General features: G+C 37.1%; 1 protein-coding gene across 7 annotated transcripts in view; it reads left to right on the top strand.

The window, feature by feature from the left end:
- The window catches only part of DIAPH2 (diaphanous related formin 2), a 939,982-nt gene that overhangs the window by 608,228 nt on the left and 305,662 nt on the right, over positions 1-26,092 (top strand). For all 7 annotated transcript variants that reach the window (XM_036305330.1, XM_036305327.1, XM_036305331.1 and 4 more), the window contains one exon: positions 3,839-3,963. In XM_036305330.1, the coding sequence (XP_036161223.1) occupies positions 3,839-3,963 (125 nt within the window). The remainder of the gene's footprint in view (positions 1-3,838; positions 3,964-26,092) is intronic.

Here is a 26,092-nt window from a genome sequence, read left to right as displayed (position 1 = left end):
AGGGAACGGGCCTGGGGAATGTTAAACTGCGGCTTCCTGGCAAAGCTGCACAGGTGGCGTGCCTGTGCTATTGGCCTTCCCTCTGCACCTTTCCAGTTAATTAATAACTAGGTTAGTTACAAAGGTATCATTAACATGCAAGCCATGTCTTGGACTCTTTTCTAGAAGCTTGGTGTGCGGACTAAGACAAATTAATACTTTTTCTCCAACCTTCTAAATTCTTCTGGCTGAGTTAATAATCAAATTAACAGAGACAGATTAACAGGAGAAAATCAAATGTTTAAGACATGAGCATGGGGAATTCACAGAGGCATGAAAATTCAAGGACAGTGAGGCAACATTGAATATATAAGGCATTTTGTACAAAGGAGAGGGGCTGGGGGTCTTAGATTTCAGAAGTGAGAATGGGAGATTTACAGGTAGTTGAGGATGAGCAGAACATACATGGCAGGAACATTCTTTCAAGGTAACTCAGAAGCAGGGAGACACAGGGCTACGTAGTTAACAGGTCCCTGTATGAAGTCCTCTTGTTTTTATTTTGTTTTGTTTTAGAGAGAGGAAGGGAGGAGGAGAGAAAGAGAGAGAGAAACATCCATGTGAGAGAGAAACATTAATCTGTTGTCTCATATGTACCCCGACCAACTAGGGATCGAACCCGCAACCTGGTATGTGCCCTGACCAGGAATCAAACCTTAAGCCCTTTGGTGTATAGAATGACACTCAACCAACTGAGCCATACTGGCCAGGGCTGAAGCCCTCTTGTGTACCGTACTTGATTCAGATTGGGCTAAAGCAACATCCTAAAGCAGATTTTACTGTCTGAATTGCTTGAGCAGAAAAAAGGGGAGGGTGAAAGGTTATTTCTGAGTGTTGTTTCTTAATAAACAGTTTAAAATTGGTGTCCCAAAAAGGCAGCTTCTGGGTGGTAAAACTAGTTCCCTTCAATAGACCATGACAACATGTAACCTGTGTTTTTAGAAAACTGGAGAGGCTGATCCAAATGCCCTTTAATGTCATTTCTACCTCTATGATACCAAAATTCCACCAATTTAAGGATGTACATTTTCTATAATGGTATTGCTGGCTTAATGCAGCCACAGATATGCATGTGGTGGGCTGAAATCCTTGGATTATTACAGCACCAGTATTTTATTCTTTTTTTCAACATAATATTAATAATTCATTAGAGGGAAAGAATAGCGCAGCCTAATAAAGAAAGATATTTCTTATCTCTCTTTCTTGTATCAGTTTCTCACTTTCATTTGTCTAAGCATCTCCTGCAACCCTGCCTCCTCTACATAGCATTAGACAGATGTCAACTTTCTGCTTCCTTTCCATACTCACATCATAGTTGGTAGGGTAGCTTTCAGTCATTGTGACTGTATCTAACCCCTGTGTGCACATTCAGTTGCAGAAATGGGCATAAATTTAAATCTGAACCAAAACGTGTTGAAATATGCATATTCATTCAACAAACATTTGTGGAGGACCATGCATTAAATAAGTACTGAGGGAAAAGCAAAAAATTAGATATGGATCTTACCATTAAGTAGCTTCAGGTTTTCTAGCAGAGACTGTGCTTATGTAGACGAAACAATAATTCCCGTTCAAAGCAGAAGGTAACATGTGGAAGATCACTTAAACAAACAAAAATGCCTATAGATGCTGGAGTATGTGGACTAGAGCTCTGGAGGGATTTATAGAGGACTAAGGATTTGACATATGAAATTAAGGAAGACAGGTGTCTGGAAAGTAGTGTTTTATTCAGAATTTAACTTTAAGGTGAAAAGTAATTTCTCTGGATTAAAAATATTGTCTCATTATTTGGGATATCTAGACTTTTGTGTGCATAGCAATGTGCTCAGACTGTCTGGACGGAACAATCAAAAGATGGATCCTCCTCTTCCTCCTCCCCTTTTTACTGCTCGGTCACTATTGCTTTTAGTAGGAGGATTACTATTGTGACCTCAGCCTGGCCTTTGGGCACATTTTGCTTATAGCAGAAAGTTATCATGAGTTTATTTCACCCATGCAATGTAAACGGCAAACAACTGGTCAATTTTATAGCTTCAGTTTTTCAGTCAAGCAAACGGGTTGGGAGAAACCTTTTGAGTGATTAGCAAGAATTAAGCAACAATTTTTAAAAAGTAAAGAAAATAATTCCGTTTTTAAAATTTTTTTAAAAAATACATTTTTATTGATTTCAGAGAGGAAGGGAGAGGGAGAGAGATAGAAACATCAATTATGAGAGAGAATCATTGATCGACTGCCTCCTGCACCCCCCTACTGGGGATTGAGCCTGTAACCCGGGCATGTGCCCTTGACCTGAATCAAACCAGGGTACCCTTCAGCCCATAGGCCGACGCTCTATCCACTGAACCAAACCAAATAGGGCAAAATAATTCAGTTTTAAAGTCAGAGAGAATGATTTCCTCCACAGAAAACTTATCCTTTAAATACAGCAAGCAATAATGGCTAAGCTATTAGCGAATTTTTGGCAAGACAAAACTCTTTTAGACTTCTTCAATAAAGAATAGTTTTCAAGCTTTTCGGATCTAAACAAATGGAAATAACTTGGACAGAGCTCTTTGAACTGACAGATTAATAAGACAAAAATTGTTTTTAGTATTGGTGCTTGATTTTTCAGTCTCTTGAACTTCCCTGTAAATTAAGTTAATTTCTTCTAATTGAGTCATAAAGGTATGCAGTCAGTGTGAGGATTTTGTATCAGGAGAGTTTGGCCAAAATTTGCCAGGGGATTGATTTTTGTTGGTATCATTGAATTTTTCATTGTAATTTCAATACACTTCAGAGTGAGCTGAAATTTACTTTAAAAAGAATTTTAATATTATTCTATTTCTCTTTCATAGTCCTTTAATGAAAAGAACAGTGTTTCAGAGGTCTGAGTTTAAGAACCATTTTCACAGGCTACCTATCAAATTCTTATACCTACCTTGTCTTTCCAATTAGAACCTTGCCAGATGCCATTGATATTGATAGAAACGTCTTTGTATATAATTGATCATCATGCAATAATAGAGTATCTATAAAATAACATTAGTTTAAAGAAAAGTCCCTCTGTGAAAAGAAGGTATCAGAGAGATCTGGAAAGTGTATTTTGGAACAGTTTGAATACAATACTTAAAATTATTGGTTGTCAACGAGGAGAGAAAAAAAGTGCAAAGAATGTTAGGAGTAATTAACGCAACTGATGATAGAGTTTGAAGGCTTGCTGAAGATTTGTGGGTATGTATGCACATATGTGTTTGATGGGTTTTGCTCTAAATTCTCCTTATGTATCAACAGTTATTTTTCACATCTCTGTGGGTATGAAAAAAGAATTTTTCGCATTCTCTATGAGAATGGAACTTTTACCATAGATGTTGGTTTGTAAAAACTAGGCTATTCCAACCAAAGAAAAATAGTTGATCCTTTTGTATAATTTAACCTTAAATCATTTATATAGCCAAGACACATTAATAAAATAAGATCTCTTTGAACCTTAGTTTCTCTTTAATCTACAAATTAGATTTTAAAGAATGAAATATTAGGAATTCCACCAATAAATTTAAATAGAAATAGATTCATTTGAACCAATGACTGAATAAAATGGTGACATTCTCATATTAAACCTGATGATTTGGTATATTATATTACACATTTTCTCTTATTTCATGGAGAGTGGAATTTTTATGAGCAGTATTTCAGAAAAATGTGAGTTGACTTCATGAAACTCTTTTCCATATTAAAAAAATACTTTAACTAATACTGTTTTCTTTTAATCTTTTTCTGGAATACCTGGCCAAATATTCTAAAGACTTTGCATATTTTTCTTCAGTTTCAGCTCAAATTCTCAAGAGCAACCTTGCGGCAATGGAACAACAGATTGTTAATCTGGAACGTGACATCAAGAAATTCCCCCAAACAGAAGATCAACATGATAAATTCGTGGAAAAGATGACTATATCCTTTCTTTAAGTATTTTGTTAGTGTGTGTGTGTGTGTGTGTGTGTGTGTGTGTGTGTCAGTGTCAATCGGTCTGTCTGTATATTTACTATTTGGTTCGTTCTAAACTTAGTCTTATTCACACTGTCTGGATGAATTTGTGTATAGGCTGTTTTTATATTAGCAGCATAAATTTTAGTTCAGGATATTTTGAGCCAGGTAGAGTAGCCAAGGGAACAATTATATAAGAAAACAGTGCCATTTCTCAAAGAAGAATTTCATTTGAAGGCCCACAACATATGCAAGGTAAGTCTTATGAGGCTTGATTAGACCTAAAACAAAACAAAGAATCTCCTTATGTAACCATGTGCTTAAAGGAAACGATCAACGGAGAAAAGTTATTTAGTCAGACCTTTTTTTTGTTTCTTTGTTACGTGTGCAGGATTTTTCAAGGGCAACCAGAGGATGACTAATATCAGTAGACTAAAAGGATTGTGAAGGATCAAATGGATACATGGATAGATGAATAGATGAATTGATCAGTAGATTATATATTTAAATAAATTATAGTAGCTATCCATGTAATTTTAAGCTTTCCTGATAAGTGGTTTTCAACTTCCATTTTACATATGTTATACTCATATAAATTACAGAAATATATGAACGGAGAACTTGAGAAATAGCATTTAGCTTGAATTGTTGAATGTTAAATCTGGTGTCTAAAGATAAACTACATTAGAGCTGTTTGTCTTCCTATTTTGGTTTTCAAAAGTTAAAGCCATATCCCCCTCCTCTGGGTTTAACTAAATATCTTGAACTGCAGATTGATTCACTATTTTATATCTCGAGAGGGAATAAATACTGTAAATTCTTTATCTGATAATAAGTAAATTCCTTCAACAACTATATGGCAGTTACCTTGTTTCAAGGTTAAATCTCTTGCCTTTCCTTCTCTGATAAGCATTCTTTCCTGCCCAATGTGTAAGTTATGGTACTGAACATGAATTACTTGAGAATGGCCATCAGATTTACATGAAAAACAATTTTTTTCATTCTCAGTTTTTTGGTTTGGGGATTAATACCGTGTTTTGTGTGGGCCTTTAGTGATGCTGAGTACGTTCATAAATAGGAATATTGTAAACATGTTTGTGAGTGACAAGGCAGGAAATCCTCAAAAATAACCTTGGATTATATAACTGTCCACATTGCAATACTTAATGTGCAAATTTAATTTTATTGCTGATTGGATTATTCCTTCAATATGTTAATATTGTCCTGTGGCTGAATACACCACCTACATTTTTCAAATTTTGAGTTTGGTTCTTGCATCATATATTTCAATTTAATTTCTGATCCCCCTGTTTTCAACATTTTCTTCTACAGTTGGCTTGTGGCCACATAACAGCTTGCACCATTGAGGAGTCTTTGTTGCTCATTTAGAAAAAGAAAAGTAATTTCAAACCCTCAAGAACTTGGCCTGGACTCTTTATTTTATTTCTCTCTTTATGCAGATAATTAAGCACTTTAAAATGAAAATCCAGAGCCTTCTGTATCTCTGTGTTACAGATGAATAGTTATTCTTCATTTAGGGGGCACTAGAGTGTGACTATTTGTCTACAAGGGGATTGAAAACTATATTAAAATGTATGGGGCTGTAACTTTGCATATCATATTTAAAATAACAAATAAAATATACAGCAATTTATTATAGAGAAAAAGTTCGTATATTGAGTTGAGCTGGTTAAAAACTCCAAATTAATGAATTACAATGATAGAACTATTACTCAAATAATTTGTTCTTCCCTTGGAAGACTATGGTCTATCATTGAAACTTTGGAACTTCTATAAAATGACAAACAAAATGCGTAATCATCATATGTATATATGTTATATAAATTCTGCTGCATACTTAATATTTTCTACTGTTCTGGCAGATTCAAAAGAGGATATTTTATGGTGGGATATTTGACTCTGTTTTAAAATTAGAACCATGATTCTAGTTCAAGTAAAGGATACTTTGTACTGAATGATCTTTCCATTGTTTCTATCCACTGCCAATAAATTGTGTGGCTTCAGGTCACTGGCCCTTTAAATTGAAAACTACAAGCACAAGTATGGGAGTAGCTTCCTTTGAAAGTAACCTTACCTACTTAAGCAGTAATCTCTTTATAAGCACTGTGAGTTCAAAAACTGAATAACACTGCCACGCCTGTGGGCTTTTAGAAAAGCTATAGTTAGCAGCAATGGCATGAGGGCCAGAGAACATATAGATTGAATATACAAATTGAATCTTCACCAAATCTCTAGATAGGGCTAAGTCCCATAGCCTGCTATGTTCACCGTTACTCTTTCAATAATATTGATCAAACACTTATAGTGTGCTAGGCATTGCCAGGCCATGAAAATAACATTGCACATTATAGGAAACTTGACCTCTAGCTGTTGACAGTCTTACATGTCCACACTTCTCTATCTTGCTGTCCCCAGGGCTGAGGTCATGTCTGGTGTGTTAATATCTGTGTGCCCCTCATACTGTGCAGCACGTAGTAATATGTAGACACTGAGTAAGTATGTGTTGAATCACAGAGTATTATAGCTAGAGACCGTGGAGATCATCTTGTCCAAACTCTTACTTTTACTTAGGATTTTAAAAGGGATATTGTTAAATAGAAGTTGTTTGTGCTTATAGTTATACATTTTTTCTTCATATAAATCTCAGGAACTTAAGTAACATTGAGTCACTTTTTTAGAGCATGCATGTAAATTGTAATCAGTTTTAGAAGGGATAATCTCACCTTTACAAAGTAAATGTCAAAAAATTGAACAACAATTACAAAAGAATGAAACGTCTCCTCTGAATGGAGCAACCCAGCCTATTTCCTGCCTCCAGAAGCATAACCAGTGGCTTTAGAAGGAAGCTCATCAGCTCTGTCTCCCTTGCTCTACCCATAGTTGGTTGCTTGTTCCTAATGTGGGGGAAGAAGAAATTGTACTCTACCCCTCTAGGTTCCCCCAGCTGGTCTAATAAATAAATTGACATAAGATAGATTAACAAGAGAAAAGGAACCATATTTAATTCTATATGTACATATGGGAACCCTACATATGTGAGAGATTTAGAGACTGAAAGAGTAATGAAGCATATATGGCATCTTGAGCCAAGGAATGAGGAACATGCCTTTCCAGAGCTTCAGAGGGGAGGAATGCCATTCATAGAATGATAATAAGAACAGGTGTTTAGTAATTAGAAGTTTGCTGCCTGGCTGGTATGGCTCAGAGGTTGAGTGTCCACTTATGAACCAGATTCCTGGTAAGGACACATGCCCGAGTTATGGGCTCGATCCCCAGTGGGAGGGGGCATGCAGGAGGCAGCTGATCCAGGATTATCTCTCATCATTGATGTTTTTTATCTCTTTCTCCCTTCCTCTCTGAAATCAATTATCAATTAAAATATATACTTTAAAAAAAGAAGTCTTATGTATGTCATAAAAAGTTATCTCTGGTGATTACTCTTATTGCACACCCCCAATTTAAATTTTTTAAGGGAGAAGTCAAAGTTTCCGTTGAGCCACAGGGTCTCGATTGCCTTTAGCTTAAAATAATCCACATGCCAAAGTGGTACATCTTGTGGAGGCCTGTTCTGAGCCTTTTAATGACTCAAAAAAATATATGGAAAGAGTAAAATAAGCAAAACTAATTGTATAAGACTACAAAACATGAAGAAATGGGGAAAATTCTCTTATACCTCATTATAGGATCAAGGGGGATGGTCTGTCATGGATATAATAGCCCTATATATTGAAATGCTAATTGTTCAAACATCTTGACAAAATTTGTGAGGAAATTATTGCTGTTTCTCTAATTTTTTTAAAGTCAAAATGCTTAGTATTCATGCTGATATGCTCATCATAATAGTATTGGAAGTTTTAGCTCTACTGTTTGTACGGTGGATTGAAATAGAATCTATATTCTTTTTTGTCAGTTGTAAAAATGATAATATTCACTCTCATTTATTGAATATTTATACTGTATATCACACATTGCCTAATTTTATATACTTGAGTTTTAAAAAATATTTGTTTATTATTTTCCATGTCTGATAATAAAATTGACCACAGTTGTTTCTGAGTCATTGTGAGCTCAGGTTGGGTCAGTATAATTTCAACAACTCAGTTATTTGCCATAGTCCTTTGTTTTTCATTCACTAATTTCTAGGGGTTATCTCATTTTATTTTATTTTTTTAAATAAACTTTTTAAAAATATATTTTTTTATTGATTTCAGAGAGGAAGGAAGAGGAGAGATAGAAACATCAATGATGAGAATCATCCATCGGCTGTCTCCTGTATGCCCCCTACAGGAGCCTGAAACCTGGGCATGTGCCCTGACCGGGAATCAAACCATGATCTGGTTTATAGGTCAATGCTCAACCACTGGGCCACACCGACCGGGCTCTTTTTATTTAAGTTACCAGGAATTACGTAGTGTGTGCTAGTGTTTAGCACAGATGGCAAATATTGGTAGGGTGAGGTTCAGAATCACATCTAGTTTCAGTTTTAAAAAATAACCCATGCTTAAGAGACCTGAGAGGGTCTATTTGAATGGACTATTTGCCTTGACAGTATATGTGGAGTTCAATTTTTACAGGTTTTGTCTTCTTGAGAGGTTTTCATTTCTTACTTCTAAATCAAAGCATAACTTTTACTTATTGCTCCTTCCTCTTTCTGACTGGAGAGGCCATTGTTAAAGGAGAGCTTCTTGGACTCCTAAATATTTGTCCTGATCTATTCTTCACATCCTCCACTGTCGAAAAAGCACATTAAACACAATGTTGACCTTACTGCTTATATCCTATTGACAAATTTCTTACCACATTTACTCACACAGATTTTGTCAATGGCAGGGCTGTCTATTGCACCACTCAGCTTAGCTTTTTGATTGACTGCTGGCTAAATCATTTCACCAACTGGAGGATAGGGAGTGACTGAGCAGCAGGGGCACCATTAACACATTGACAAGAAGAGCTGACAGAACTCTAATGACATTAACACCCTGTCAACTAATATCAACACCTGGGATTTACTCATAGTAGGAGGGAGAGTCATTTGAAGTGGTTAAAAATCTACTTACTGAGTAAGCACATTGTCCTTACCAGATAATTCAAAACAGATCAGGGGGTCTGCCCTGCACTGCAATTATGTTAATTTCCCCACTATTATTTATTAAGAGAATAATTTCTAAAAAGATGAAAAAATTCACATATTATTCAACCAGAGTAACATTAATCACCTTTGAGAGCATGACAGTAATAGATTTTAGTGAAATGATGAGCCATACTTTGTAATGTAAATGCCATATAAAATTGACCCCAAAAAAGAAGCCTCAAGAACAAAGCCTTCTTTTATATGAAAATAGTAAGTCAGGTTATTTTCTAGTTCTTTAAGAAAAATGGAGAGCTGTAGACTACATTGGAAGGAAGTTCACTGGCCCTGACTCTCGAGTTTTCTTACCATCAATTGCCTGCTGATGTCAAATAAATAATTGGGAAGTTCAAAGCAAAACTTTTGTAAATGAGACTGCTCATGGAGAGAGGGTTCAGGATTTAAAAAAAAAAAATCAAAAACTTAAAAAAGTACATGGTCAGTAATGGAGATAATGCATACATTGAAAAGCAAAATGTTCTAGAAAACCACATGGATAAAATACTGCTCTTTTAAAAATGATTCTTCACATTCTTTAAAATATACACTTCATAATGGTATTAGGAGAATTTTTAGTTCAATTACTTGTGCACTGATTTGAAATAGAAGGTATAATCAATTATAATAATATAAAAGTAAAAATGATAATAAAATAGTATTAATAACAACTGTTTAGTGAATGACATGTGCCAGTCACACTGCTAGGAATATATATGTCCATATATATATACATATATATAGCCTCTTTTCCTATCTCCCTAAATTGGATAACTTTTTTCTTTTTGAATGGCTTGTAAGTTAATTATATATATTATACACACTATACACACACACATACAGAGTTGGGCAAAAGTAAGTTTATAGTTGTAAGTACACGAAATGCAGAGTTTATTTGTGTATTATTATTTATTAGTTATTGTATTATTTTCCATATGAAAAGCTGTAAACCTACTTTTGACCCATCCAGTATATAAATGTATGTGTGTGTGTGTGTGTGTGTGTATGTGTATGTGTATGTGTGTATATATATATATATATATATATATATATATATATATATATATAATTTCTTGTGATTTTTAATGCAATTCTAACCCCATTTTTAATATGTGAATATTGAGGCTACAAAGCTTTATAGTTCAACCACATATGTAAGATCACATATGTAATAAGTCTGGTTAATGAGGGTGTAGTGGAGGAACAAATGTTCCTCTACTAGCCTCAGGGTTCCTTTGTCTGGTCTAATAATTAAATCTGTATGAGACGAATGAACAAAAGAAAATAACCAAAGTTAACACATGCACATGCATGGGAACCCCACATACTACAGAAGAGACAGAAAGGGAGAATGGAGTATGGTGGCATTCTGAGCTAAGGAGCACCTTGAGCTGCAAAGGGCAGGAAGGTCATTGCAGGACCATAGGAAGAACACACGCTGCCCAGCCAGTGTTGCTCAGTGGCGGAGCATCCACCTATGAACCAGGTGGATGGTTTGATTCCCAACCAGGGCACATGCCCCAGTTGCAGACTCGACCCCCAGTAGGGGGCGTGCAGGAAGCAGTTGATCAATGATTCTCATCATTGATGTTTCTCTCTCCCTCTCCCTTTCTCTCTGAAGTCATTAAAAAGAAAAAGAAAAAAGGAAGGAAGGGAGGGAGGGAGGAAGGGCGGGCAGGCACAGTAAGTAAATAGACATTTTCTGTACCCGATAGATATATCATAAAAAGTTATTACTGGTGATAATTCTTATTAGGAGCCAAGTCCCTAATTTAAATCCTTTAAGGGAGAGGTAAAAGTTCTCTTGAGTTTGCAGGGTCTTGACTACCTTCAACTCAAAATATCCACATGCCAAGGAGTCACATTTTGGGGAGGCCTGTGCTGAGCCCCTACAAGGGCCAGGATTGAAGTCTTGGTCTTTCAGACTCCAATCCTTATGCTTGTAACCATGGTATCATGCTGCTTATGTGGTCAGAAAGCTTTGTAAGTCTGAGATGAATTCCACATTTGTTCACTGTGAAAGTATGGCCTCCTTTCCAATCTCCTTAAATTGGATAAGTTTTTCTCTTTGAACAGTTTGTAAGCTAATTTTAAAATTAGCTGCTCACTTATACCATCTCCTCCAGAAAGCCTTTCTTAATCATAGCAATCAAAATTAATTTCCCTGTCCCCTGTGTTCTCATAATATTTTAATAATTTGATTATTGTACTTGCAGACTTGCCTGTACTCTGCTTCTATGAATGTCTGTTTTGCATACTGGGTTATAAAGTCTTTTGAGATACAGATCCTTATTCAACTCTAAGCACTCTACAACAAACAGCATAATGCTTTTTAGCAAGTTGTCTTAATACATGTTTATTTAAATAGGTTAGAGTTCATTGTATAATGATTAATGTTAACATTCTGGCAAGTAAAGAGAAAACATTAGCTATATGTTATCCTAGGCATCACTTCAGTTTGACAAAAAAAAAAAAAGGGATTAAACATTTTTCCAGTGTTATTCCTTTGTAACAATTTGATTTAAAATGTGGTATTTATTAAGAATTATCTCTTAAACTCTTTGCTGAAAATCACATTCTAAGAAACTGTCTGAATGGAGCACATATTTTTAGAATCAGTCAGCACAAAAATTTTCTATTTTCTGTTTGAACTTCGGTCTGAAATTACATAGACTGTGAGCTATATTTTTCTAACTCTGTTTAGGGAATTGATAGACATTTTGTACATGATGCTAATGATGAGAAGAGAATACATTACTCAGTTAAAGGGTGCATAAACCCTTTCAGGCCATGAGATTCTCATCTGGGAAATCATCTTTGTCAGAGAATAAAACGGGACAATTTGTTTGAAAGATGACAAGTCCTCATCTTTTCTACCAGAAGCTAACTTTTAAGTGATTAAAACATTTTTCTGGGGTTTATTTATATTGAATAGAAATGGTATTAAAAAAGAAGCTTGGAAAAAGTCAATGACCCAGTACGGTTATGTTTTTGTATATGCTTGTGTCCTGGAGAACATGTAGCACTTACCCATATCTGCATATAGATATAGACATAATTTGAAGCCCTTTTGCTATTCACAAGAGCACAAATTGAGTAACGTAGTAAGGAATCTATGAGTTTGTTTCCTTTTGCTTTAATTTGAAATTTACTCAAACTCTCTTTATTTTCAATTATGAAGGACATGCATGGTATGTTAAATACACAGTTTATAGGCAATGATAATGATGTTAGTATAATATTCAAGTAATATACTCTTGCAGCAAAATCTAAATCATGTACTATTTTCATAATGTAGAAAACAGATCAGTATCATTTTCTATAATAGAAGTCTGTTTAGTTATTTCTAGTTAGAATCTATTTGAGATATAGCTTATGAAAATTATAGCAAGTCAACAGCCTTCCATTGAATATTCCCTATTCTTCTGGCTTTATGCTTTAAGACATAGGAAGTGAATTAGCTTTATAAGGTGCAGACTGAAATTATCCAATTGAACTTAGATGGTGGATACACACACACACACACACACACACACACACACACACCTCTGCACCTCATAAGACAGACCTTTAGAATTATTGTCAGCTTGAGATGATTATATCTCAACTACTCATTTAAAGCTAAGGCACTCACCAATGGTGAGAATAGAAAATAAACGGGGAGTGGGGGGGAGAGATTGATTTTCATTTTATCTAACTTATTCTTTTTTAAAAATCTAAATTCTAAGTGTTCTTAAGACTGAAATGAAAAGGCACATTCTTTAAAATGTAGTAAATGCCTATGGAAGAAGCAGGATGCTTGCACCTCATTATTCCAGGAGTATCCAGATGTTTGGTATTAAACAAATCCCTGGCTTTTCACTTTAGTAGAAGAGAGGAAGAAACAACAAATGGAATTTGAAGAGAATTGTATACTCCATGAAAGCTGATATTGCGAGCACAAGGACACCTATAAAGTGAGATTAACATATGTTTCCTGCTTTCAAGAAGGAATGTCAAGGAGGTGAAACCCACAGAAAGAAGACAGCAACAAACCATACAAAATGATTTCAAAGCTAAATGAGTGTAGTGCAGGCTATAAATGCAATAGTCATTTTGACCACAGTTGGGAATTACCTTTGCAACTTCCTTATTTTGTTGGAAATATATTCTCAAACCAAGCAAGAGACCCAAATGAAAAGTTAAGTATGGAAATGCATTCCAGAGCCTAATGGAAATGACTTGTATATTAGCTGTTGTTTTGCATTAGCTATCTCCCTTAGCACAGATAATTAAAAACTGGCTGTCCCAACAGTTTCTCTAGGTTCAAAACTAAGTTTCTTTCCATGTTTGTATCAGTCAATCAGCATATATTTATTAAGCAGCTACTGCAGAACTTAGCCCTGTACTAGTTACCATGGGATTGAAGCATTAAAATGAAGCACAAAATATTCTCTTGCTTTAAAGATCCTTAGCATTTAATTAAGAGCATGCCTATGAGAAATAAATCACTGAAAGGATAGTGTTTAATAAGTTCAGTTGTGTGGCATTGGCTATAAAAGCATTAAGGGTTAGGTAAGCAGGGGAAGTGTTTTGGAGCATCTTCATGGAGGAGATAAGATTCACCTCTTGCTGAAACAGCACCGTCTCTGCGTGGAGGAGGTTTACTATGTTGGCTTTGTGGTGATCATCATTTTGTGCTCCCAGTGCCTGGCACATAGTCATGCTCAATATATGTCTGGTAAATGGATGAATGCATGATTTGCTCTCTGCTGACATTTTACTTCAAGGATATTGGAGTATTTAATAGAGATGGTAGTTAAATCTATTTTGTTACATCCTCTCACAGGTCATCCAAAATGTGATTCTGTCTGACTTTGAAATTCATTTAATGTCTTTATTTAAACAAACACTCCCAAAGCCCCTCACTAATTATGTCTGGTTAGAGAAATATTAAAATGATTTTGCATTTCAATAACTTGCCCAAACTGGGCTGTATGCATATATTCTAGGATTGGTTGAAGGAGAATCAGAATTTAAGATTTGAAGTGATCAACTAGGTTTTATCGGCTGTTTTATATTTACAAACAGGAATTTTGATTACTAAAGTTTATTTTGTTCAGTGATTCTCATTATAGAATTAAATAGCTTGACTTCACAGTGCATGTTAAAAATAAGTAATTGGTTATAGGCATTGAGATGCCATATTATGGGGCATATGTATTACATTATTTAACATATAAATCTAAAAACTCAGATATCAATACACATTTGACACAGTTTGCCCTCTGCTCTTGGTTGCATCTGCCCTTTGCCCACACATCTATTTAGTCATTCTTTTCATGTAGGAATGTGTGTTGTGAAGGAAGCATTGGGACTGGTTAACAAAAATGAGTAAGACATGGACCTTTCATTTTAGAAACATATAAGTTTGGAAACAGAGCCAACAAAATACCCAAATGATTACAAGGCAATATGGGTATAAATGCAATATAGATTGTGGAAAGTTCATTCTATAAAGTAATAAAACCTAGTACAGCCTTAGAGGTTTTGGGGCTGCATAGAGCATTCACATACACTGTCTTAGTAGTGGTTCAGAGCAGTGGAAGATCACTTCTGAGCGAAAGCTCAGGGGAAGGTTTTGGGGAGAGTTACAGAACAAACACCAAAACTCAATCAGTAAAGATAAAAAAAGGTGTTGAAAGAACATCAAGTACACCTGTTTGACTGGGATGATGAAAGTTATTACTAGGAAAGTGTAAAAAATCAAATTTCAAATATCAAGAATACTGGTCTACAGAGATTGGTGGGCTGTAAAGAGCTCTAAGGCAAATAATTCTTGTTCTCCTTCCTCTTCCTACTTCCAACTACTACATGGTGCTTACCTGACGGGGGTGATGCTTGCCAAGTATGAAATAAAGTTAGAATTGTTTACAACATTAAAAAGGCGTGTGTGTGTGTGTGTGTGCACGCACAGGCATTCACACGTGTGTTCACACATGCAAATGAGTGACTGATGGGGCAGATTGTTTTGCTTTGTGGTTTTTTTACTTGCAATAATGCTTTTAAAACTCTCCTATAGTTTGCATTTATAAAGGTATCATATGTGTATAGTACTTTTCAGTTTAAAAAACTCTTTTATCTTAGAACGTCTCCTCTGAAATGTTCCATAACAAAAGCTGTTATTTTAAGTCTTGAACCTAGTTTATTTTTTTTAGGATTCATTCATTCCACACATTGTATTTAGTGATTCTCTCTCTGTGCTGGGCGTTGTGTTAGGTACTTGGAATATAGTGGTGAGCAAAAAAAGACATGACATAATGCTTACCCTCAGAGAGGCTTTAGTCTGATGGCAGAGTTAGACATTAAACATCTCCACAAGTGGTCACGGCAAGTGACATGGAAGAGATTTATAATGCCATACCAGTGGGCGGCCTGGTTAAGCAGGGCTCTCTTGGGAAGGGAACACTTGAGCTGCCATGTGAAGGATGGATAAGAATTCAGGTAAGAGGGGCAGAAGAATCTGTTGATTTTGATTCCTGCGTTGAGCATCTGCCCCCTGGTGGTCAGTGCACATAATAGTGACTAGTCATTCCGCTGGTTGCTCCACTGTTCGGTCGATTTGCATATTAGGCTTTTATTATATAGGATGTGCAAGCACATGTGCACATGCCTTTGATGCCATGGGGGCAACCTGGTCAGGTGGTTACATACATTTTAGAGCAGTTCCCTGACTTCTGGGCTATGGTCCTCTTCAGCTCCTACCCTTCAGGAATTCAGGGATGGTCAACCTTACATTTCAAATGTTTCACAGTGTCGTACCTTGATGATGAAATGATGATGATATGGTTAGTTGCAAATCCAAAGCATAGTTTCTTGTCCAAGGCCTTACTGGATTTGGGCTTTTAGTGGAGGTTTTTTTTTTTTTAATATATTTTATTGATCTTTTACAGAGAGGAAGGGAGAGGGATAGAGAGTTAGAAACATCGATGAGAGAGTAACATTGATCAGCTGCCCACTGGGGATGTGCCCGCAACCAACGTACATGCCCTTGACTGGAATCGAACCTGAGACCCTTGAGTCTGCAGGCCCACGCTCTATTCGCTGAGCCAAACCATTTAGGTCTTTAGTGGAATTTTTAAAGTTAGAATTAGAAATCTCCAAAATTGAACCAAATACTGAAGACATTTTATGTTGCAAAAACTTTGTTAACTTTTTTCTCCCAAAGTGGCATTTACTATTGGCTAGGGATTGAATATGGGTGTTTTTAAAAGCTATGTCAGGTTCAGTTGAAAACCTAAAGTTCTACTAACCTTGTGGGAGCTGGAATTTTTCAGCTGAAGAGGTTCCAATAAATTTAGATATTTATCCAAACCGAACTTTCAAAGCATCAGAGATTTGCCCATTACTAGTTTACATAGAGCTTAACTACAGTGGTTTCCTCTTTCAACATTTACTTTTTTTTATTTGAACAGCTTAATCGAGAGCTATAAAAACACTGGATCAGTCTTTTCAAATAAAAATGCAATAGAGCTGCCATGGGTTAGTCCTACAGAAGAAAGCCTGCTGCCTGCAGGAAGTTTAGATGTTAAAATGATGGGTTTTTAAATACCAGAAGATCAAGTTTGGGATTGCAAAGTTATAGCTTTGAATTGCAAATTCATAAAAACCTAGCAATTCTTTTAATTTGCGTGTGTATGTGTGTGAAATGCCAAAAGAGTAATAAGATTAACATTATTGATATGTTAATTAAAGGAAGATTTCTGTAATTTTATTAACTCAATCACACTACACAGGGGACGTATGCCTCATTATTTGTTTTTCTGCACATATTTTATGTTGTTAGTTATTTTTTTCATAACATAAAATACCAAGATGTGCTTAGGATGATAATACTAATATTGATTCCAAACTCTTTGGACTTATGAATGTTACCTACTTTCCTCTTCTGTAGGTCATCACTTTCCATTTAAATCTCAATGTTATTAAAAATAAGCTGTGTTAATACTCATTCTGTCTAGAGGAAATAAAAGTCTTAGTTTTTAATAAATTAGCCTGAACCCTGAAATTCAGAGAAGTGAAATGATAATTCTAAATTATACAAATAAATATCTAAGTACAAAGGGATTGTATTAGGTAATCTTGCATGTCCCTTTCAGCTCTAAAAATTTCTTATATTTCTAATTTAGTGTAGTGTATCCATAGTTGTTCCACTAAAATGTTAAATGCATAAATGTTGAATTAATTTTTCCCTGATTCATCTTACCAGTATTGATAATATAATACTGTAACATTGTTTCTACTGGTTATTTTTACTCTGGTAACAAATTCATCTAATAATTTAGCAAACATTTATTAAATACCTATTATGTGCCAAGCCCTGTGTTTATCACTGGGGATTGCAACTTTACATATGTGTGTGTGTGTGTGTGTGTGTGCGTGTGTGTGTGTAAAAAGAAATGTGTGTGTGTATATATATATATATTTGAGTGTATAGTCTAGTGCAGTAGACAAAAAAAGTAGTATAATACCAGACAATGATAAATGACAAAAAAAAAAAAATAAAGATGAGCAAAGGATTGAGGATAGTAATGATGCTTTTAGAAAAAAGATAAATGAAATGGCTCAGGGAAGGACCTCTCTGAGGGAGTGACATTTAAACAGAGATTTGAATTGAGGACATGATTTGTGTGAATAACTGACTTAAAAGATTTCCATGTAGAGGAGACAATAGGGTAAAGTCTCTAAGGTATGAACATGAGCTGCTTGAAGGAATAGCAAAAGACCAGTGTCTTTGGTTTGCCATGAGGGAGGGAGAAAGTAAGAAGGAGAAACGGTGGCGAAGGTGAAATCATGGAAGACTTTGTTGTATGATGGGAAGCCTTTTGAAGATAGAAGAGAGGAGCATGGCAGTCACAGACATGAGGCAGACTGGATGAGGAAGGAGGTGCTGTGGCAGTGGTGAATCAGGTTTTTGTTTCAGATCGGCTAAGTCTGAGACATTAGGCTTCCAAGTAGAGATGTAGAGCCTAGTCTATTTGAATATTTGAGCCTATACTATAGGAAAGATCCAGACTAAAGATACAAATTTAGGAGCCATGAGCATGTAGATGACATTTGAAGCTATTAGAGTAGAAAAAGATTAATTACCCTGATAGAGAGTGTAGGCAGAGAAGAGAGGTCCAAGGACTAAGGTCTAGGGTACCCCAACATTTAGAAGCTAGGAAGATGATATACCTGAAACTAATACAAAATAATAGTGAATGTAAACTGTAATTGAAAAAATTAATTAAAAAGATAAACGTGGCCGGTTTTGCTCAGTGGTTGAGTGTCAACCTATGAACCAGGAGGCCATGGTTTGATTCCCATCAGGGCACATGCCTAGGTTGTGGGCTGGAGCCCCAGGGTGTCAGGAGGTGAGCCACTCCCTGGACAGTCCAGGGAAGTTCATGACTCACAGGCTCTGGGGGAAGCACACAGCAGGCCTCAAGGGGCCACTTAGGAGGTGAAGGCAGAGTGCGGAGAAAGAGAGAGCTGCAGGACAGAGGGCACATGCCTTTATTAGGTTTTGTGGATGGAGTGCTTTAAGGTTCCTGGGCCAGATTGGCGATTTCAAACCAAAAAGAGTGAGGCTTTGGTAAGCTCTCAGAGGTCTTATGTAAGGGTGCCCTAGAGGAAGGCCCTGGGAAGCAGGAGACTGTCGCTCAGGAGAGCTGCCGGGGAAGTCATATCAGGAATTTCTATTTGCTTGCAACTCTGGGCACTTATCTAGAGCATGCTTTTTGGGAGGGACTAGTGTCAGTTTAAGGCCCCTGTAGGCCACTGGACCACACAAAGTGGATGCTGAGGTAGCAATACACTGGAGTCCTTGGGCTAAACTCTGTGGCAGGTATTATGGGTAAGGCATTGAACACAGACAGCAGAGAGGAGCTTGCGTGACTTTAGAACACTCAGTATGTTATTGACAAAATGTAGACTCATATCATGCATTTCTTCTTTTACTTTGTGATTCCTTTGGATAGCACACATGGAGAGTTAAGTTAGATTCTTTTTCTTCTATTGTAGCTGACTCTATATTTCCAAATCAACCATTATGCCCCCATTAAGTTGTCAGTCAAATCACAAATAATTGCCATATGCCATTAATTTCATGTTTTCAGAATGCACTGAATTAAAGGCCATGAAATGCTTTGACCAAGTATTCAGTGGAATCTGTTATCTGGAATTCCATTAGTGTATCTATCTTTATGAATAACCAGGATTTCCCAAGTTTGAGCATTAACCATTTGAATGCTGGAGTCAATCTCAGCCCCTTTTTTAGGGAATAGCCTCTTGAAGTTCATTATAGTGAGCACCAGCCATGTGTTAGGTATTTTATTAAGCATGGCAACTATATACTCTTACCTGCCTTCATAAACAGAGTGTTCTGACCATAATTTAACCATCGCCTAATGATTTTGGATTGTCAATTGTTGTGAGGTGCTTTAGAACTATTTGTACTGCTGATGTTGTATTCTATTTCTCCATCCTCCCTTAGGTCTGCAACTTTATTTCATTTGTTGCTTTACCAATGTCTGTTGCTATTTGTGAGAGACAGATGATTGCTCCCTTTTGTGTGAACACATTCACATATGTCTGTGTCTTTCTTTTCCAGTCTATGTACATGTGTGTTTCATAGACATACAGAGAGAGAACATGTCACATTTAAAGGCACTATATTGAAGCAAAAGTGGCTTTTCATTTTCCTGCCTGCTTATGTACACACTACAGGCCTGGTGCACAAAATTTGTGCATTTGGGGGTGGGGTCCCTCAGCCCAGCCTGTGCCCTCTTGTCCAACTGCAGGGAGCGGGCCTAAGCCGGCAGTCGGACATCCCTCTTGCAGTCCAGGACCCCTCACTCCTTATCACCCGCCTGCTTGCTGCTCCTTACCTCTTGGCTCACTGCTCCTTAGCGCTACTGTGGAGGTGAGAGAGGATCCCACTACTGCCGCTGCACTCGTCAGCCGTGAGCCTGGCTTCTGGCTGAGCAGGGCTCCGGAGCATGCTGACTACCAGGAGGCAGCTCCTACATTGAGTGTCTGCCTCCTGGTGGTCAGTGTGCATCATAGTGACCAGTCATCCTGCTGGTTGCTCCACTGTTCAGTTGATTTGCATATTAGGCTTTTATTATATAGGATGTGCAAGCACATGTGCACATGCCTTTGATGCCATGGGGGCAACCTGGTCAGGTGGTTACATACATTTTAGAGCAGTTCCCTGACTTCTGGGCTATGGTCCTCCTCAGCTCCTACCCTTCAGGAATTCAGGGAGAGTCAACCTTCCATCTCCTGAGAAATGATTTTACTCTCTGTTGTACATATGTACTACCCGTGTTAGTGATCTTAATTTCTGCAAGTGCTATTCTACCATTATTTTTTAATATGTTTTTAATTGATTTTAGAGAGAGGGGAAAGAGAGAGAGAGAAAGAAATACTGAGGCAAGAGGAAAACATTGATTGGCTGCCTCCTCCGTGCCCTGACTGGGGATCAAGACAACAACCCGGGTATGTGCCCTGACCTTAAATGAAACTGCAGACTTTTTGGTGCACAAGATGACACGCAACCAACAGCCACACTGGCCAGGGCATTCTACCATTATTTTGTTCCAGTTTCTCATCAATCTACATCAGTTCAGAGTAAGAATATCAAAGCTGGAGGCAGCTGACAGTAGTGGAGGTGAGAGACACACTCCAAACTTGCTCCACTCACTTGGTAGAGACCTGGGGCATTGCGTGCCTCGAGAGGAGTGGTACTTTTTAATAAGATCCATCTGCCAATGGCATGCAGAGTGGCAAGAAAAGGGAGAGACTGAAGACAGGAATATCAGTTGAGAAAGTGAAATATTTCCTATGTGCCAGGCATTGTTCTGGGGCTTTCACGTAAAGAGATTAATGAGACAGACAAGGTTCCCATTTTCATGGAGCTTCAATTTTCATTGGGGTAGAGCTGGAGGGGGCACTGGGGATTCAGTGCTAGGTAGTGCCAAGTATTACTTGAAGGAAATAAAAGTTACATGATTGGGAGGGCAGACAGGGTCTTTTTGTCAAGGGGACATTTGAACTGAGGCCTAAAATATACAAAAATCCCAGACATGCAAATATCTGGGTAAAGGCATGTTGGACAGGGAGAATAGTGTGTTCAAAATTGTGAAAATGAACATAGCTTAATATGTTCAAGGAACAGAAAGAAGGCCAATATGGCTCGTTAACAAAGGGTAAATTAGTATAAGATGAAAACTTAAAAACAGGTAGGAAATCTATCATGGAGGTCCTTGTTGGCCAGGATGAGGAGTTTGCACATAACTGTACCAGTCTAGGTGCTGAGTAATATTATTGCCATTGAGTTTGGTTTTCACTAGCCAGCTCTCTAAATGAGTTAGTGTTTAAGATTAACCCTAGCTGGCGCTAGAGATCTCATGGAGAATAACCCATAGTACTTGCCTCAAAGGAGTTTACAATATAAATAATCTATTCTTTTGATTTAGAAAAATAGGAATTTTACCACGACTTTGGAAGAACAGATATTGCCTATTTTTGTTATTGTTGTTGTTCTATACAAGTGATTTTGTCTCCTAGGACTCTGTAGCTAGCATTTATTTTGCCAACGGACTTTGAGAGTGTGAGCTGCATTCGCTCTTAGCTTGGACGCTCTCAGTTTGTTAACTTTATGCACAGTGCCTGAGAATTATTGCAATGACTGTCATCATCGTCTTTATTGGAACAGGGCCAGGACATCTGGCCCAAAGTCTGACATAAAGCAGCTATGCTGTCTACCTCCCAACCAGTGCTCCTTTGGTGGTTGGAGATCTTGTAACTTCTTTGCTTATGTAATTGCTATAATCTCATTTGTAAAGTAGAGTGGGAGAAAAAGAGAAAATTTAGAAAGAAACTTAACACATCAACCCTTTATCCTGCTAAGCATTTCATGTCTCAATTTGTGTTGTTCCAGTAAAGTATAAAGCAAAAAAAAGTGTGTGTGTGTGTGTGATTATAAATATAGTTTTTATTCTTATTACTCTTGTATTCTTGGTAGGAATTATTTTCCCCATCAACACATGTTTTTAATTGGCAACTCGATTTTGGCTTTCCCTTTAAAGAAAAATCACTGCACTTTGTGTATTTGTCAGAAATGACAGGCTCATTCTTTGAGCCAAAACAGTGTACATGAAATGTGATTTTTGTTGATTTTGTGGAGTGTAGCACAACTTATTTTTTGAAATGTCCCTTGCTGTGGTTAAGATTTCCATGGCACAGAACAAACTGCTTATTTGGACGTTGCAAAGTACAGCTCATCTACAAGGATAAGCTTTCTAATATCTGCTATCAAACCAAGAAATGATGTGTTGCACCAAAAATGTGCACATATAAAAGAAATGATTCTCTTACACAGGATGCTGCCACTTGGACTGTACATAGAGTTGATTTGTAATATAAATTAACTCTCCAATTATCGATTGTTCCATCTGACTTTGTACAGATTAAGAATCTGCAAAGAGTTTCTGCATTATCAATAATAAGAATGCTGTGTATGAAATGTAATGGAGTGCGTCAGCTGGATCCGAGTGAGATATTGCAGTAAATGTTGCTCAGCTTTACCATCTGGCGCATATTCTTTTTTCATAATATTTTAATCCACTAAAATGTCTTTTTGTTCTTCTTTTAAAAAAACCTACTTAGGCTATAGCAAAAACCTTTAAGAACTAGTCTCTGACCACTAACCTTCCCAGTGTCTTAAGAATTTTTTAACATTGTTTGTGGTCTCTGTACCTTCATTAACATGAAGAATGGCAGTCTCTAGAAATAGAACAAGCCAGGCTCCCAGTTGCACTGCTAACAAGTAGTAAGTCCCATTAACTTCGTAACTTCTCAGGCAAGAACTAAATTTGGCCATGAAATATTGTTTCTGAAACGTCTTGTTCTCAGGAACAGTGATTGAATGAACTTAGGACTTGCTTTCACTAAGTGGAATGGAAAACTCATGTCACAGCATGTCAGTTCCTGCTTAGCGAATAAGATATTCGCCGGGGTATAAATTAGGCACTTTACATACATAACTCCTTTAGGGCACCTGGACCCCATTGATTTCCTTGTGACCTCAGTGTGCAGAATAGCACCCATGTGACTTAAAGGACTTAATGTACCATCGAGCTGTTCAACTTTGACCCCCAAAATAGTTTACTCACCTAAGAGGGTCTGACTGGAAATGGTCTCCTCCCTGGAATAAGAAAGTGAGCTCTTTGCACCCTGCTGGCCTGCTGCTCTCAGGCCACTGAATGAAAGGAACTTGCCTGTCATTTAGAGCCATTTACCAAATGAACCATTGTGGCCTGAAAAAGTTAAGCAGTTTGGGGCCTTGCAAGTTACCATAATTGAAGAGTTCCAGCAGCAAATGTACAGGTTCTCATTTCTACCCATTTGTGTTTGTGCAGTGTTGCTCTTGGCAGCTCCCGATGCTGTTTTGAGTAGCTCACTCTTCTCTTCCTCCCCTTGTTATTAGTTTGTAAAATGAAACAAATTATTGACCCTCGAATTGTGCTATTACATATGCTTGAGTAATTTCACTTCATTTACAAAGAACTTCATTTCATTTATTATTAACACTCTACCTGCTTCCAGAACAATGTGTACTGGTCTCTTTTTACATCATTCTAATTAAAATCAACTGAGTATTTTTCCAAGTCCTGTCCTGAAGAGGACTTATGTCACTGTCCATTATTTCACATTTACTGTGCTATGGTGATATGACAATTGTTACAGCATTTTCTGTCCACTTCAAAATGACTATACCAGTATTAACAAAACATCATGCCTAAGATTTAATTATCACTTCTTTTGAGGTGGTATGGTCTATTGGGAAAAAAATATGAAACTTAGGTGAGAGTTCTATGCCTACTTCTATCAACTATGTGACTTTAAGAAAGTCACTTGTTATTTCTTGCTCAAATTTACTGTTTTAAAAGTAGTGGTTAATGTTGATCCCCTCCCTCCAAACCTTAAGACAGTGGTTCTCAACCTGTGGGTCGAGACCCCTTTGGCGGTCGAATGACCCTTTCACAGGGGTCACCTAAGACCATCCTGCATATCAGATATTTACATTACGATTCATAACTTTAGCAACATTACAGTTATGAAGTAGCAACGAAAATAATTTTATGGTTGGGTCAGAAAATGAGGAACTGTATTTAAAGGGCCAGAAGGTTGAGAACCACTGCCTTAAAAGGTTATAGCAATCATTGCAATAGCTATTAATTACAGATAAAGTGTTCCAGTCCCATATTTCTCCCATTGTTAATAATAGGTAGAATAACCATCAGTTGGATTGAAATGATCAAGCACCTCCCATGTGTTCCCAGCAAACAGAGGAGAGAGATGGCAATCAGGAACTCACAAGCCCTTGACAATGATGATGACATTCCCAGTAGGACCTATGCCACAGGTGAGATACACAAACATATCATAGCTGCAGGAAGTTGAAGTAATGAACTCAGATCAGGGGTTTGGGGAATAGGTGAAAAATTAGGATAAAAGAAGATAATGTGTAGGAAATTCCTTCAAAAATTCTTTGTAGATATTCAGACAAAATCTTATCATCAATGTCGTTTATTTAACAGACATTTGTATGGTATTTGCTGTATGCCAGACACCATTGTAAATGTTTTACAATAATAAGCCATCTAATCCTGAGAGCAACCACAGAGAGCTAGATGTTATTCACTTCAGTTTACAGGAAAATATTGGTACAGAGGGTTACATAGCAACTAACTTACAGAGTTGATTCAGAACCCAAGCAGAGGGGCTCTAGAGGTGGCGCCCTTAATCAGGTTTGCTATGCTGCTTCTCCATTACCCGCCAACACAGAGGTTGACACCTTTGCTTGAATCCACTGCTAGAATTCCTTCTATGACATTTTGACAAGTGGTCATTTTGATCTCTGTTCGAGTACCTAGAGAAACGACAAGGACCTAACTAGCTCTTGAAATAGTTAGCTACATTTTTGGACAGCTGTAATTACCAGAAAGTTCTGAATTTGAGCCAAAATCTGCTTTTCCTGTAACTTCAACCCATTGATCCTATGTCTTTCGGACACTACAAAGACTGATTCTTCACCTTCTTCCACATGATCACTGTGAGGGGAATATCAGAAAACATTCCCCATGCCTCCCGCTTGAATTCTGCATGATCTTTTGCATTTCTTGGGCACCAATGTCTAAAGAAAAAGGTGGTATTTAATGAAAGTAATTAGCAAATCCCATTGTTTCATTGAGCATTTATCTATGGAGTTACTACTGTGCACAAAATGTTGTACCAGGTGTTACCAATTGGCAAGAGGAATGAATAGCAAAATATGTTCTCTGCACTGAGCTACTCAGTTTCTATCCAAGATGTTGCAATTATCATTTAATACACAAACTGATGAATAGGAATATTCTCTGAACTTATTGAAGTAAGGGTTTCAATAAGCAGTCTTTTGCTAGGTGCACCTGTACACATGCCTTAATTACCCCACAGGATTACAAACTTGTGGGCAGAAACTGCTAATCCACAATGCCTAGCACCAGGCCTTGTGTAGACTCAGTGAACAATAACCATTTTTGAGTAAACAAGTGAGTGAGAGACATGCAGTATTCTCTGTGCTCCAGAGAATTGTTCTTATGCTATTCTGTAATAACAAGGAAAGATGGTTTTACTTTGCTGTTTGAACTTCTTTAAAAATTTCATTTGCCAAGTTAAATAATAGTGCTAGGGAAGTAAATCTCCCCAGGAGAAATGTCTGAGCGAAATGTTGGAAAGACAGCAAGGTGATTCAGAAGCCAGAACTGTAGGACTTTAATAGTGTTGATCAGTCCTCAGCTCTATTTGAAGACTCGCTGTTATCATCTGAGAAGCTCTCTGTCACCAGGTGAGCCCAGCAGAGGCATTTTCTAGGTCGCC

This window comes from Myotis myotis, unplaced genomic scaffold, assembly GCF_014108235.1.
Source record: "Myotis myotis isolate mMyoMyo1 unplaced genomic scaffold, mMyoMyo1.p scaffold_m19_p_4, whole genome shotgun sequence".
Lineage (NCBI taxonomy): Eukaryota > Metazoa > Chordata > Mammalia > Chiroptera > Vespertilionidae > Myotis > Myotis myotis.
This window is presented reverse-complemented; position numbering and strand designations above follow the sequence as displayed.